The sequence below is a fragment of the Chiloscyllium plagiosum genome, chromosome 5 (genome assembly GCF_004010195.1).
Source record: "Chiloscyllium plagiosum isolate BGI_BamShark_2017 chromosome 5, ASM401019v2, whole genome shotgun sequence".
NCBI lineage: Eukaryota > Metazoa > Chordata > Chondrichthyes > Orectolobiformes > Hemiscylliidae > Chiloscyllium > Chiloscyllium plagiosum.
Window position 1 is genome coordinate 85,773,691 of NC_057714.1, and position 16,803 is coordinate 85,790,493.

General features: G+C 42.9%; 1 protein-coding gene across 1 annotated transcript in view; it reads right to left on the reverse strand.

Moving 5' to 3' along the window:
* The window catches only part of LOC122550067 (amyloid beta (A4) precursor protein-binding, family B, member 1 interacting protein), a 108,864-nt gene that overhangs the window by 29,865 nt on the left and 62,196 nt on the right, over positions 1-16,803 (reverse strand). The window contains exon 7 of the mRNA XM_043690561.1: positions 1,052-1,123. Within this exon, the coding sequence (XP_043546496.1) occupies positions 1,052-1,123 (72 nt within the window). The remainder of the gene's footprint in view (positions 1-1,051; positions 1,124-16,803) is intronic.

The window sequence follows — 16,803 nt, forward strand, 5'->3', positions numbered from 1 at the left end:
ATTCTAGACCTTAGGTTCCTCACCCACAATGAGGAAAGAGTTCTGTTCCTTGAAGCAAACAAATCAGGACTGCTTCCACAGAGGCACCAAGGCATAGGTGCCCTGCCAACTGACTAGATATCATTCTACACTCCACTGCAATTCTCACATTAGCCCTGCTGCTAACGTCAATCATCACAAACCACTTCTAACCACTATGCCTTCTCTCCTTTGTGTTTTGCCAGCCAGATGTCCATGATGCCAGCAGATAAATAGCCCATTCCCACCAGAACAACTCTGAGGATAAGAGTTGCCTCCTGCAATCCCATCAGCTTACAGATACAGACATCTCTGTGGGAGCCTAAGGTTTAGAATGTTTGGGAGTACACTCTGGTGAGCACCTCACTGTGACAGTGCCACAATCATTCAAGGACGATGCGGCCCAGGCTGCTGGCACTCAAAGGACTACCAGAGACCAGGCAATGGCTCAGCCCCATGCAGGAGAGGACCCTTTGGTGGTGGCAATCAGCAACATTTTCCACATTGCTCAGGGAGGAATAAGAGCAGACCAGGTATATAGGACACATTGGTCCTCATTGCTCAGTGGCTGCAGAACTGTACCTATGTCTAAGGGACCAAGTTGCCCCAAACATATGACTGTCTGGTTGCTCCATGAATAGATTGACTGCTTCCAAGGAGATCCAGGTCCAGCACCCTCAGAGTCTTCTGGAGAGATGCACACATGTGAAGAAGATACGCAGGACCAAAGGCATGGCAAGAGGAGAATGGAAAACACTCATACTCACTCCAGTGCCTCTTACTCACTGGGATACAGGGTGTTGCCAGGGGACACTCAGCCAAAGGAGAAACCACACATAGGCCCCTCAGAAATCTCCTTTCAAGACACTCCAGAGATGGTCTCTGCAACCCCACCCTCCCTGTCCCTCCAGTCACACTGAAGATGGTCCACTTGCCTTTGATGTGAATTCTCAGTATGCTTGTTTGTGCTATAAATTGATATGCTTCAAATAAAATACTGGATTGTTGTTAAGTGTATGAAGCATTTACTCACCTCAAGTAAAGCCTCTTTGTTTTTCTCTTTCATATTCTTCCCTTCTGCTTTCTTCTTTGCAATGTAGAAATTCTGGATAAAAAAACACAAAGGATTGTTAATTCTCTGAACTGTGGCAGAATGCAATATATTGTCACAGGATAAAATTTACCATGTACATTATGAATGTTAAATGACTGGCACTGAATATTAATATAATGTAGTTTTTGAGTTTTTTCTGTATCTGGAAAGTTGTGAATGGTGCTGAACGTTGTGCAATCATCAGCAAACATCCCCACTTTTGTCCTTATGTTGGAGGGAAGGTCATTGATGAAGCAGCTGAAGATGATTGGACCTAGGACACTATCCTGAGGAACTCCTGCAGAGCTATCCTGGAGCTACGATGACTGACCTCCAATAACCATGACCCTCTTACTATGTGCCAGGTATGACTCCAACCAGAAAACAATTTGTCCCTGATACTCACTGATTACAATTTTGCTAGGGCTTCTTGATGTCACACTCAATGGAATGGAGCCTTAATATTGAGGACTACCACCTGACTTCTGGAATTCAGCTCTTCTCCTCATGTTTGAACCAATGCAGTAATGAGGTCAGGAAGTGAATAACTGTGGTGGAATTCAAACTGGGAGTCACTGAGTAGGTTATTGCTCAGCAAGTGCTGCTTGATAGCACTTTGATGGCACCTTCCTTCACTTTACTGATGATCAAGAGTAGACTGATGGGTAGTAATTGGCTGGGTTGGATTTGTCTTACTTACTGTGTATAGGACACACTGGGCAATTTTCCACCCTGTCAGGTAGATGCCAGTGCTGTAGCTGTACTGGAAGAACTTGGCCAGAGGAGTGGCAAATTCTGGAGCAAAGGTTTTAGTACTATTGCCAGAATGTTGCCAGGGCCTGTGGTCTTTGAATTATTCAGTGCCTCCAAACATTTCTTGATATCACACGGAGTGAGTCGAATTGGCTGAAGACTGGTATTATGATGCTGTGGTCCACTGGAGGCTGGGATGAATCATCCACTCAGCACTTCCGGCTCAAATCCAAGACATTGCGATAAATTGTAAATAACTGAGGTTCCAATACTGATATAATGGGGACATCACTTGTCACATTCTGTCAATTCAAAAACTACCTATTTACATCCACATTAACAAACTAATCCACTATCTATGCAAGTGTGTTGCCCATAACACTGAGTTCATATTTTCCACACTAATATTTGATGTGGCACTTTGTTTTATCCATTCTAGAACCTTGAGAACAACACATCCAACAGTTCGTCTTAACTATATTGTTACTTCCTGAAAGAACTCTCATAAATAAGTCAAAAAGAAAACATTTCTTTTCCATAACATCATGCCGACCTTGCCTGTTGCCTTAAGATCTTCTAAGTGCAGTGCTATAATTTTTGAACTAATAGCTCCTAGTATTTTTGCTGAGTTTTGGTAGACCACCTGGCTTATTGTTTTCTATTTTCCCTTTCCCTTTTTGATATTTTCAATCTGATGGGACCTTTCTAGAATTTGGGGAAATTTGGAAAATTAAAACCAATCCATCTATTATCTCCATAGTCACTCTTCTGGCATCCCTGTGAAATCCAGCAGGACCAGGAGATTTAAGAGATTTTAATTATAACAGTTGTCTCAGTGTCCTTGATTTAAGGTTTTTGCTGATATACAATTATTTCTGGATGTTACTTCTCTTGAGAAGTGAGAACAGTTGCAAAATATCTATTCAATATATCTACCACTTCCCTATTTTCCATTATTAACTCTCCAAAGGGCCAAAACTCACTTCCTTTTCAGTTACCCAAAGAAACTGACTATTATCTTTTTATAATTTTAGCTGGCTTTCTCTTGTATTTTAAATTCCCCTTTCTTCTTAATCTTTTAGTTAATCTTAATTGTTCTTTATATTCTGTATAACCTTCTGGCCTGTAACTCATCTTTGCAGAATTATTCTGGAAGTCTGTCCTGGATAAGGAATGATGTGGAGGTGCCGGTGTTGGACTGGTGTGAACAACGTTAAAAATCACACACCACCAGGTTACAGTCCAACAGATTTATTTGGAAGTGCAAGCTAGTTACCTGACAAAGGAGCAGCACTCCGATAGCTTGTACTTCCAAATAAACCTGTTGGACTATAACTTTGTGATTTTTAACTTGGTTGAGGGATGCAGGGTGGAAGGGCCAGAACATGTTCAGAACAAGAACACAAGTGATGCTTCTGACTGGCAAGGTATGGGTACCCTGGAAAGATGGCACCAGGATCTTCAATCGCTGGAGGTGTCAGCAGAGGTGGGGAATACTGCACACCCCTCCACAAAATTTGCCAAGCTACTTGTGTATGGTTATGTAATATGCTGAGTACTATGTGATCGAGTGAGAGAAAGTGACCCATCTCTGAGTGTAGGTGAAGTTCACTTTAATGCCTAATGTCAAACAGAAAGTCTGCTCTTAGTTTATAAGACCTCTGAGCTACTGGAACAAGTTGAAGAGCCTGACTTCATTAACACTGTTGAACAGAACAATGTACAGAAAGTGACAGGAAAAGACTAGCTGGTCCACGCAGCCAGGCAGTATCCAGAAAAGGTGTTATCAAAATGAATATTTGATTCTTCCTCCCACATTACCCAGCCCAGATACACATCTCCTGAGAGCCAAACCACAACAGAAAATTGGTCAATTTAGAAAGAAATTCGAGGAAATTCTTCACTAGCTCTCAAATTCTAGGGTTTGAACACAAAGCTGGCTAAGGTGAACTTGGAAATTAGGTTAAAAAAAAATAAAATTGTTCTGGCAAACTTTTATGGAGATATTTAGCAATTCTTTGAAAGATTTAGTCTAACATGACTCAGCAAAAATACGAGGATTTACTGGTTGAAAAGAAAAGCTGTTTGAGAAAGATGCATCATAGACAATAGACAATAGGTGCAGGAGTAGGCCATTCAGCCCTTCGAGCCTGCACCGCCATTCAATATGATCATGGCTGATCATTCCTAATCAGTATCCTGTTCCTGCCTTATCTCCATAACCCTTGATTCCACTATCTTTGAGAGCTCTATCCAACTCCTTCTTAAATGAATCCAGAGACTGGGCCTCCACTGCCCCCTGTGGCAGAGCATTCCACACAGCCACCACTCTCTGGGTCTGCGCTCCCTCAATAGCCAGAATGTCTTTTCTCAAATTTGGAGACCAGAACTGCATACAGTACTCCAGGTCCGGTCTCACCAAGGCCCTGTACAGCTGCAGAAGCACCTCTTTGCTCTATACTCAATTTCTCTTGTTATGAAGGCCAGCATACTATTAGCCTTCTTCACTACCTGCTGTACCTGCATGCTTGCCTTCATTGACTGGTGTACAAGAACACCCAGATCTCTCTGTACTGCCCCTTTACCTAAATTGATTCCATTGAGGTAGTAATCTGCCTTCCTGTTCTTGCCACCAAAGTGAATAACCATACATTTATCCACATTAACCTGCATCTGCCATGCATCTGCCCACTCGCCTATCATCTGGGCTAAATAAAATAGGTAAGGATATTGTTAAATTAAAATGAGGTAATGTGGCGTTTATTAAGGGGAACTATGTAGGCTGGAGAGGTTACATTGAACTTGTAAAAGACACTTAGCTGAGTATTGTGTACAGTTGTGGGTGTCATGTCATGGGAAGGACATGAATACCACCACACAGAGTGCTGAATCAATATTCGAGAATAGCACTAGAAATGAGGAACTTCTGTTATGAGGAGAGATTGAAGAACTTAGTTCTGTTCTCCTTGGAGAGAGGAAGGCTAAGCAGAGATTTGATAGATGTTTTCGTATATGGGCTAGATAGAACAGATAAGGAGTATCTGTTTCAGCTTATAAAACAAACAAGAACATGAGGGCATCAATTTAAAGTGCCATCCATAAGAAGCCAAGAGTGAAGTGAGGATAACTTTTTTCACTCAGCAAGCACATAGGATATGGACTGCAGTGCTGGGAAATGTAGTAGAGGCAGGTTCAATTGAAACATTCAAGAGGGCACTGGATGATTATTTGGATAAATAAGTGTATTGGGAAATGCAGGAGACTAGCACTCGATAATGATGCTTATTTAACTAGCCGGTGAGGGTACAATGGGCCAAATGGACTCCTCTGCACTGTGTTATGAAGCTGTGAGTGTACTGTACCTTTAAGAAAGTTAAAAGCTAGCAGAACTACCTGACAGTACCAAATGTTCTGAACAAGATACAATGTAATCTTTTGGTCCAGCAGTTAGTGTAGCTGGTTGCCTGGAGACAAAAACAAATTTGAATTAGGCCAATCAGTTTAAATTGTACCCCAAAAAAAACAAACTCCAATCCAGGTTGAATTTAGTAATTGACAATATTAAAAGCCAATGACACAATCCAATGCTTTTGGGGTATAAGACTGAGAAAAATTGAATAGTTGAGGGAGAACTGCCAAACCACCAGCATGTAAAAAGACTGCCCGAAAATAGCTCTCGTAAAGGTACCTTTATCGATCAGTGACCTGTGAAACGAAAATCCCTAAGAAGAAGAAAAGAAGACAGAGGAAGATATAAGAGAAGATTTGACAGCTGGCTAGTTTTGAAATTTGAATTTTAGTAAATCTTACTCAGGGGTTTTATCAGACTAGTACCACAGAAGGAAAAGTAAAACATAGGTTAGAGGAAGGAGTTGTAAATAATTGTTATTTAATTATTCTCTGTTATACTTTAAGAAACAAAGTTGTTACTTTTACTTTAAGTAGTCCTTGACCACTTGAATTTTCATAGATTACTGCACGGGACATATCTTTTCTGTGTTGCTGGTTTAAATTAAGCAGGAGGGTTTACCCCGTAACACTCTAATACCATGATATGGTGATGATATAGGGAATAGCAAATTGGCATAGATAGAAGATTGGTTGAATCTTAACTGGAAGGATAGAGTAAAGAAAACATATTGATAGATTAAGTGAATTGGTAAAGATGTGGCAAACAGAGAATAATATGGGAAAATTTCATGTGGTATACTTTGGCAGGAAAATCTTTTTAAAAATGAAAAAACGTGTATTACCTAAATGGTGAGAGATTGAAGAGCTCTGAGAAGTCAAGAAGTCTGGGTGTTCTAATTAGGATAGCTGATAGGATGTTCTTATTTATCACAAGGGAAACTGACTACAAAAATGGAGAGCTTATGTTTTAAATATTCAGGCCACTGTTGAGACCTTATTGGTTGTACATTATTGGTCACCCTATTTGAGGAAGGATGTAAATGCATTGGAGTTAATTAACAGAAAGTTCACTGAACTAATACCTGGAATGAGCTGGTTGTCTTTTGAGGAAACAATGGACAGGCTAGACTGGTATTCACTGGAGTTTAGAAGAATGTAACTTAAAAAGAGTTCTCGAATTTACATATTACACATCCTAAACCAGCATATCCCATTTTAAAAGATGCAAGACTTAATCTAAGTTTGTTTAATATATCATTACAGCTCCATGACACTGTAACCCTTTTGCTATAAATTCTGTATCTTCTGGTCCTGCTCCACAACCACCACATGAAGAGGCAGCACCTTGAAAGCTAGTGTTTCCAAAAAAACCTTTTGAATTACAACCTGGTGTTGTGTGATTTTTAACTTTGTCCATACCAGTCCAACATTGGCACCTCCACATCGAGAGTTGAGAAGAGTAAAAGTTGACTTAGTGAAGCATAAAATCTTGTGAGATCTTGACAGTGTGGTTGCGGAAAGGATGTTTCCTCTTATGGGAGAGTTCAGAACTAGGTGGTCACTGTTTAAAAGTTAAAGGTTGCTGATTATAAAACAGAGATTATCAATCTTCTTTCCCCTCACAGTGACATGAATCTTTGAAATTTGCTTCCCTAAAATGTGGTGGAAGCAGAGGCCTTGATTGTGTTCAAGGCAGAGGTAGATTTTTATGACCCAAGAGTTGAAATATTATCATGGGTAGGTGGGAATGTGGAGTTGAGATCACAGTCAGACCAACCTCTTATGTGATGTTGAAGTGAGATGATTCAGATGAGGCGATGGAGAGTTACAGATTAGCTAGGAAGGATTTCAAGAGAGAGTTAAGAAGAGCAAGGAGGGGACATGAGCAGTCTTTAGCGTAGAATAAAGGAGAACCCTAAAGCTTTCTATAGATATGTAAGGAATAAAAGGATGACTAAGGTAGGAATAGGGCCTGTCAAAGATGGAAGTAGGAAGTTGTGTGTGGACCCTGTGGAGATCGGAGAGGTGCTAAACAAAGATTTCTCATCTGTTTCACTCAGAAAAAGGAAAATATTGTAGAGAAGACTGAGACATGGGTTATTAGGCTTGAAAGGATTGAGGTTAGTAAGGAGGAGGTGTTCTCAGTTCTAGAAGGTGAGAACGTAGATAAGTCCCCTGGGCCGGATGGGATTTTTCCGAGAATTCTCTGGGAAACTAGGGAAGAGACGGCCAAGCCTTTGGCCTTGATCTTTGAGTCGTCATTGTCTACAGGTTTAATACCAGAAGATTTGAGGATTGCAAATGTTGTGTCCTTGTTCAAGAAGGGCAGTAGAGATGAGCCAGCCAATTATAGGCCAGTGAGTCTTATGTCTGTTGTAGAAAAAGTTTTGGAAAGGATTATAAGAGGATTATAATCATCTCGCAAGCAACAATTTGATTGGAAATAGTCAACATGGATTTGTCAAGGGCAGGTCATGTCTCACAAATCTCATTGAGTTTTTTGAGAAGGTGACTAAGCATGTGGATGAGGGTAGGGCAGTTGATGTGGTGTACATGGACTTTAGTAAAGCCTTTGATAAGGTTCCACATGGTAGGCTATTGGAGAAAATCAACGAGGTAAAAACAATGACTGCAGATGCTGGAAACCAGATTCTGGATCAGTGGTGCTGGAAGAGCACAGCAATTCAGGCAGCATCCGACGAGCAGCAAAATCGACATTTCAGGCAAAAGCCCTTCATCAGGAATAAAGGCAGAGAGCCTGAAGCATGGAGAGATAAGCTAGAGGAGGGTGGGGGTTTGCAGAGGCATGGGATTGAAGGTGATTTAACAGTTTGGATTAGAAACTGGCTTTCTGTAGAAAGGCAATGAGTGGTGGTTGATGGAAAATATTCAGCCTGGAGTCTGGTTACTCGAGGTGTGCCACCAGAATCTGTTTTGGGACCATTACTGTTTGCCATTTTAATAAATGACTTGGACGCAGGCATAGGTGGATGGGTTAGTATGTTTGCAGATGATACTAAAGTTGGTGGAGTGGTGGACAGTGGGGAAAAATGTTGCAAGTTGCAGGGAGACTTGGATAAACAGCAGAATTGGGCTGAAAGGTGGCAAATGGAGCTCAATGCAAATAAATGTGAGGTGATTCACTTTGGAAAGAATAACAAAAAGGCGGAATACTGGGTCAATGGAAAGATTCTCGGTAATGTGGAAGTGCAGAGGGATCTTGGTGTCCATGTACATAGATCCCTGAAAGTTGCCACCCAGTTGATAGTGCTGTTAAGAAGGCATACAGTGTGTTAGGTTTCATTGGTAGAGGGATTGAGTTCCGGAGCCATGATGTCATGCTGCAACTGTGCAAAACGCTAATGCAGCCTCACTTGGAGTATTGTGTATAGTTCGGAGTGCCCCATTACAGGAAGAATGTGGAAACATTGGAAAAGGTGCAGAGGAGATTTACCAGTATGTTGCCTGGTCTGGAGCAAAGGTCTTATGAGGAAAGGCTGTTCTCATTGGAGAGAAAAAGGCTAAGACGGGATTTAATAGAGACACACAAGATAATCAGAGGATTAAATAGAGTGGATAGTGAGAGTTTTTTTCCGAGGATGATGACATCTGTATGAGGGGGCATAGCTGCAAATTGAGGAGTGATAGATTTAAGACAGATGTCAGAGGCAGGTTCTTTACTCAGAGAGTGGTAAGGGCTTGGAATACCCTGCCTGCCAATGTAGTTACCTCTGCCACATTAGGGAGATTTAAACAATCCTTGGATAAGCACATGGATGATGATGGGATAGTGTAGGGTGATGGGCTTAGATTAGTTCACAGGTCGGCGCAACATCGAGGATCGAAGGGCCTGTTCTGTGCTGTATTATTCTATGTTCTATAACCACAGTCTTACTGAATAATGAAGCAGGTGCTAGGGCTGAATGACTTGCGCTGCTCTAGATTCTTGTGTTGTTCATATGTTTGATTTCTGGCTCATGCTGAATTAAATAATCTCAGTCAAACGATGATAAGATTTTACAATTGGCCTCAGTGTTCCTGTGCTAAGGGCTTATGCCTGAAACGCCATTCTCCTGCTTTTCAGATGCTGCCTGACCTACTGTGCTTTTCAAGTGACACACTTTTCGACTCTGACTCTTTAGCATCTGCAGTCCTCACTTTCTCTCAGGTGGAGAAAGCTGAGGTACGTTTACCACTCCTAGTTACTGTTCTGAAACTGTTCCTGAGTGTTAGAATAGGTTTGCCATGACACACGATAGTCCTGAAACAGAATTCAAAACTGTAAGTTGTTGAAGGAGAAGTGAAAATCACAGAAGCTTTGCTCAATGAAGCAATGCCTCATATACACTGTAAAGAAAAAGCAAGAGTTAGCATTAAAGGGAAAGGAAGTTGAAAAATTGAGGAAGATGCCATTTAATCTTCTAACCCCTTGCTTTTGGTGGGTATTTTTTCTGATACTGATGATTGGGCTAAATAACACCACACTGACTTGATAAATAGCAGGCAGCTATGCAAAACAGTGTGGTGTGGTTAGAACTCTTGTGTGCATATACAGCAAGTGTAGCCAGGTCTTCGCTTTGAATTATGCTTATCCAGTTGAAATACCATATGTTGCAATTTCATTTTTGTTTGGAAACTTAGACTAAAGAATGTAGGAAATGGAAATGCAAGTTTGTTGAAACTGTTTGTTAAAAGATATTTTTGAATGTTCAAAGTACAATTCTGGGCTGCATACCAGAATGAGCAGAAATAGATTTATTACAGATAAGCAGATTAAAATTAGGTACACGATCATGGCCTCAGTCTTCAATCCCCATCAAATCTATGATGGGGTCTTCTTCTCTGGAATAGATGAAGGGTCAGCACCTAAATCAGCTCCCACTTTCCTTTTATCTCCTCAACCATCAGTACTAGGAGCATGGATTTAAAGGATAAGAGGTAAGTTACTAAACATTCATTCTGTCTCCATCAATAAAATGGCCAGCAACTCTCGGGTCCCATTGAAGCAGTGGTCACTGCTGGTGCTAACTGCTCTAGGCTCCAGAAACAAGGAACCATGGGGCCAGAATTAAAGCTAGTTTGGGATTCGGGGTGTGGGTGATGGGGTTTCAGTGTCAGACTAATAGGCAAAGGCATTAGTGGGATGAAAGAACAAGGGCCCATGATTAGCAGGCCAGGGTAGGGAGGGAAAAGCAGAGGTTGGATGGGACAGATCCTAGGTTGAGACCTTCAATGGGTTTGCGGGGACCGTAAATGAGGAACCTTTCCCTTTCCCACTCACAGACCCAGGAGCGAGACCTGACAGGTTTCAGGCTTTGGGAAGCATTGCCACTGGGCTGGAAGGGCCAAGGAGCATGTGGACTTCCCAAACTCTCCCTATCATATATAACATTGCATTGGGATTGGGAGCCAGCAAGTCACCCCAGCGTTGTATCCAATTTTACAGCCACCCTCCACACACCCCCAAACCCCAGTCAGTATGCCACTGAACAGCACAAACTGAGTTTAGGATAATAGGTAAACAATCATTTCAGTGATGAATGATAAAACATTCAATAATGTAATGAAATGACAAATTAATGTATTATATATATTGTGGCATAATTCATACCACAACAGGCTATTGCATTTGAATCGATTTCAGTTGTACTGAAACAGTGGGAGAGATAGCATTTGTGATCTCTGGGGCCAAGTTCACAGTAAGTGTTCCCAACCCTCCCAGATTTTTCAGGAGTCTCCAGGGATCAATTAATTTCCTGAGCTGCGCTGTGAGGAACTGGAAAGAAAATTCGGGGTGGGGGGGGGGGTTAGTAAAGTGTGTGTTGTTTAACACTTAGCATTTACGAACATTTTCAACAATTCATTACAAAAAGTTTGGAGATGATGAATGAAAAGACAGATGTGTAGACCAGGCAAGGAGGACAATTTTTGTTCCCAAAAGGATAGATAGTGGACCGGATAGATTTTTTAATGATAACCAACAGTTGTTTCATAGTCATCATCAATAGCAAAGAGTCTGTTTTTTCACATTGCCTGGGATGGCACAAGAGTGGCAATGTTCAGTGACCAATGATGGGCTCGATTAGCTGGGGGAAATTAATGGCCGTATTATGAAACCTCCTGGAATACATGAAACTTCAGTTAGAAACCTTAGTTTGCAGTGGCCTTTCTTTGTTTGAAATTAGAGATGGAAATGTGTTGCTGGAAAAGCGCAGCAGGTCAGGCAGCATCTAGGGAACAGGAGAATCGACGTTTCGGGCATTAGCCCTTCTTCAGGAATGGCAATGTTCAGTGTTTGAAATTACATGAACTGATATTCATTTGTCATGAAACATTCATTTGCTTTTCCAGTGATTTATTTTAAAATCCCAAGAGTGCTGACCCCATCTGATCTCATGCTCATGATATGGTTAAAGATAAATGGAAAATGTGCATTTGTAAAATTTTTCCAAAGTTGTCATCAGAGCTTTAATTATACTGAAAAGATATTTCATAATCTTTTCATCAGCATTTCAACAGCGCACTGGCACTGTTGCTGGACTAGTAAACCATGGATTGGGTAATATTCTTAGACCATAATTAAACTATTAGATATAAAAGCAGATTTAAGACATTCATTCCATTGTGCCTGCCTCACCATTCAACCATGATTGATATGTTTCTCAACTCTATTCTTCTGGCCTTCTTCTCATAATCCTTGATTCCCTTATTAATCAAGAACCTATCCATCTCTGCCTTAAATACATTCAATGACTTAGCCTCCACAGCCTTCTGGAGTATGAAAGTGAACTGCTGCAGATCTGAAACAAAAACAGAAAGTCCTGGAGAAACTCTTCTGAAGATCTCATTCAACCTGAAATATTAACTCTGTTTCTCCACAGATGTTGCCAGATTTGCTGTATTTCTCGCACATTTTCCATTTCTATTAGTGTTGTCAATTGTCGTAAAAACCCATCTGGTTCACCAATATCATTCAGGGAACTGAAACTGTCATTCTTTCCTGGTCTACATGTGATTCCAGACCCACAGTAATTGACTCTTAACTCCACTCTGATATAGCCTAGCAATTCATATTAACCACTGAAAAAACTCAAAAGAGAAATTAATATGGACAGAAAACCAGGCATCCACTAAGGCACTGGAAGCGACAGCAAACATAACACTATCAACCTTGCAAAGTTGGCCTGACCAACATCTGGAAGTTTATGCCAAAATAGATGAGTCAAGCAACAGCCTGACAGTCACACTCACAGACAATGTCCAAGAAAACATCTGTCCTGTCCCAACAGAGGTGACAGAATAGTAATATACAGTTTGGAGGGAGTTGCCCTGGGAGTCCTCAACATTGAGTATAGACCCCATTAAATCTCATGGAATCAGGTCAAACATGAGCAAGGATACATCCTACTGTTACATCATAACACACTCCTCTCCTCCATATCTACTCTGGGCTGATGAATCAGTACTCCTCCATATTGAACATAACTGAGAGAAGCATTGAGAATAGCAAGAGTGCAGAATGTATTCTGGGTGGGGGAATCTTCAATATCCATCACCAAGATTGTCCTGGAGCACAACTACATACCAGATTGGTCAGACTCTGAAATACATAGCTGCTAGACTGAATTTGTGGCAGGTGGTGAGGGAACTAACAGGAGGGAAAAGCATACTTAGCCTCATCCTTACCAATCTGCCAGCTGCTGGTGTGTCAATACATGACTGTATTAGTATGAGTGTGATTATATCAGTAAGATGCATCACCTCAGTCCTTGTGGAGATGAAGTTATGTGACTCCATCACTGTGTACCCCAATATAATCTGCAACTTCATGGCCTGGCATCTACCGCCGCTCCCTCACCACCAGACGCCTGGAGGAAGAACGCCTCATCTTCCATCTTGGAACACTTCAACCCCAGGGCATCAATGTGGACTTCAACAGTTTCCTCATTTCCCCTTCCCCCACCTCACCCTAGTTCCAAACTTCCAGCTCCGCACTGTCCCCATGACTTGTCCGGACTTGTCCTACCTGCCTATCTCCTTTTCTACCTATCCACTCCACCCTCTCCTCCCTGACCTATCACCTTCATCCCCTCCCCCACTCACCCATTGTACTCTATGCTACTTTCTCCCCACCCCCACCCTCCTCTAGCTTATCTCTCTATGCTCCAGGCTCACTGCCTTTATTCCTGATGAAGGGCTTTTGCCCGAAACGTCGATTTCGAAGCTCCTTGGATGCTGCCTGAACTGCTGTGCTCTTCCAGCACCACTAATCCAGAATCTACCCCACTCAACCAATATCATCAAGCCAGGGAATCAATGAAGATCGGAGGAGGGCATGCCAGGAGCAACATCAATCATATCTAAAATTGAAGACAACCTCATGACCTATAAAACAGGAATGCATGCCAAACAGCAAGTGATAGACAGGGCAAAGCACAAACATCCACATCCTTAATGATGGGGGAGCACAGCATGTCGGTGCAAAACATAATCATTCGCAACAATCTTCAGCCAGTAATGCTGAGTGCAAATACCAGTTTTTAGCCAATTTGACTCACTCTTCATAGTGTGCAGAAATGGCTAAAGGCACTGGATGTTGCAAATGCAATGGATCCTGACAACTTCCCTGCAATAGTAATAAGATGAGTATGCCAGAGCATACTATGTGCATAGCCAAACTGCTCTAATACAATCACAATACTGGCATCTACCTGACAAGGTGTAAAATTGCCCACTTATGTCATGCACACAAAAGCCATGGCAAATCCAACCAGGCCATTTACTGCCTCATCAGTCTACTCTCAGTCATCAGCAATATGATGGAAGGTGTTATCAGCAGTATTGTCATGCAGCTCTTGTTCAGCAATAACCTGCTCACTGCTGCCTAATTTGGGTTCTGCCAGGGTGATTCGGCTCCTGAATTCATTACAGCTTTGTTTCAAACATAAACAAAAGAACTGAATTCCAGAAGTGAGATGAGAGTGAATCCAAGATGAAAATGTGTTGCTGGAAAAGCGCAGCAGGTCAGGCAGCATCCAAGGAGCAGGAGAATCGACGTTTCGGGCATAAGCCCTTCTCCAGGAAGGCTTATGCCCGAAACGTCGATTCCCCTGCTCCTTGGATGCTGCCTGACCTGCTGCGCTTTTCCAGCAACACATTTTCAGCTCTGATCTCCAGCATCTGCAGTCCTCACTTTCTCCTCTTTGAATCCAAGATGGCAACAGTGGAGTAGGCAGCATGCATGATCAGCCTGGGCGCGTCCTTTCTGTGTGCTTCTCTTTGTTTCCATTTTTAATTCTTTTGTGTTTTTATTAATCTACTTTGGCAGTGAAGAGAGTGATGGCACAGTGAAGACAGTTGTGGTGCTGTGAAGAGAGTGATGGTGCAGTGAAGACAGTTGTGGTGCTGTGAAGAGAGTGATGGTGCAGTGAAGAGAGTGATGGCGCAGTGAAAAGAGTAGTGCGCAGTGAAGAGAGTGATGGTGCAGTGAAGAGGGTGATGGCACAGTGAAGAGAGTGATGGTGCAGTGAAAAGAGTGGTGGCACAGTGAAGAGAGTTGTGGCACAGTGATGAGAGTGAAGGCACAGTGAAGAGAGTGATGGTGCAGTGAAGAGAGTGATGGCGCAGTGAAAAGAGTAGTGCGCAGTGAAGAGAGTGATGGTGCAGTGAAGAGGGTGATGGCACAGTGAAGAGAGTGATGGCGCAGTGAAAAGAGTAGTGGCACAGTGAAGAGAGTGATGGTGCAGTGAAGAGGGTGATGGCACAGTGAAGAGAGTGATGGTGCCGTGAAGAGAGTGATGGTGCAGTGAAAAGAGTGGTGGCACAGTGAAGAGAGTGATAGTGCAGTGAATAGAGTGATGGCACAGTAAAGAGTGTGATGGCGCAGTGAAGAGAGTGATAGTGCAGTGAAGAGAGTGATGGCACAGTAAAGAGTGTGATGGCGCAGTGAAGAGAGTGATAGTGCAGTGAATAGAGTGATGGCCAGTGAAGATAGTGATGGCACAGTGAAGAGAATGATGGCGTTGTGAAGAGTGTGATGGCGCAGTGAAGAGGGTGATGGCATAGTGAAGAGAGTGCTGGCGCTGTAAAGAGAGTGATGGCACAGTGAAGAGTGTGGTGGCGAAGTGAAGAGTGTGGTGGCACAGTGAAGAGAGTGGTGACACAGTGAAGAGAGTGATGGCGCAGTGAAGAGATTGATGGTGATGTGAATAGAGTGATTGCACAGTGAAGAGAGTGATGGAGCATTGAAGAGAGTGATGGTGCAGTGAGGGGAGTGATGGCGCTGTGAAGAGATTGATGGTGCAGTGAAGAGAGTGATGGTGCTGTGAAGAGAGTGGTGGCACAGTTAGGAGAGTGATGGCGCAGTGAAGAGAGTGATGGTGCAGTGAGGAGAGTGATGGCGCAGTGAAGAGAGTGTTGGCACAGTGAAGAGAGTGATGGTGCAGTGAAGAGAGTGATGGCATAGTGTAGAGGGTGATGGCGCAGTGAAGAGAGTGATGGCGCTATGAAGAGAGTGGTGGCACTGTGAAGAGAGTGATGGCGCAGTGAATAGAGTGGTGGCGCTATGAAGAGAGTGGTGGCGCTGTGAAGAAAGTGGTGGCACAGCGAAGAGAGTGATGGCTCAGTGAAGAGAGTGATGGTGCAGTGAATAGAGTGATGGTGCTGTGAAGAGAGTGATGGTGATGTGAATAGAGTGATGGTGATGTGAATAGAGTGATGGCACAGTGAAGAAATTGATGGCACAGTGAATAGAGTGATGGCGCTGTGAAGAGAGTGATGGCACAGTGAAGAAAGTGATGGCGCAGTGAGGAGAGTGATGGTGATGTGAATAGAGTGATGGCACAGTGAAGAAAGTGATGGCGCAGTGAAGAGAGTGATGGAGCATTGAAGAGTGTGATGGCACAGTGAAGAGAGTGATGGCACAGTGAAGAGAGTGCTGGCGCTGTAAAGAGAGTGATGGCACAGTGAAGATTGTGGTGGCGAAGTGGAGAGTGTGGTGGCGCAGTGAAGAGAGTGATGGCACAGTGAAGAGAGTGATGGCACAGTGAAGAGAGTGATGGCACAGTGAAGTGAGTGCTGACGCAGTGAAGAGAGTGATGGTGCAGTGAAGAGAGTAATGGCACAGGGAATAGAGTGGTGGTGCTGTGAAGAGGGTGATGGCACAGTGAAGAGAGTGATGGCGCTGTGAAAAGAGTGATGGCGCAGTGAAGAGAGTGGTGGCACAGTGAAGAGAGTGATGTTACAGTGAAGAGAGTGCTGGCGCTGTAAAGAGAGGGAAGGCGCTATGAAGAGAGTGGTGGTACAGTGAAGAGAGTGGTGGCTCAGTGAAGATAGTGATGGCACAGTGAATAGAGTGATGGCGCAGTGAAGATAGTGATGGCACAGTGAAGAGAGTGATGGCACAGTGAAGAGAGTGATGGCATTGTGAAGAGAGTGATGGCGCAGTGAAGAGAGTGATGGCACAGTGAAGAGAGTGATGGTGCAGAGAAGAGTGTGGTGGCGCAGTGAAGAGAGTGATGCCACAGTGA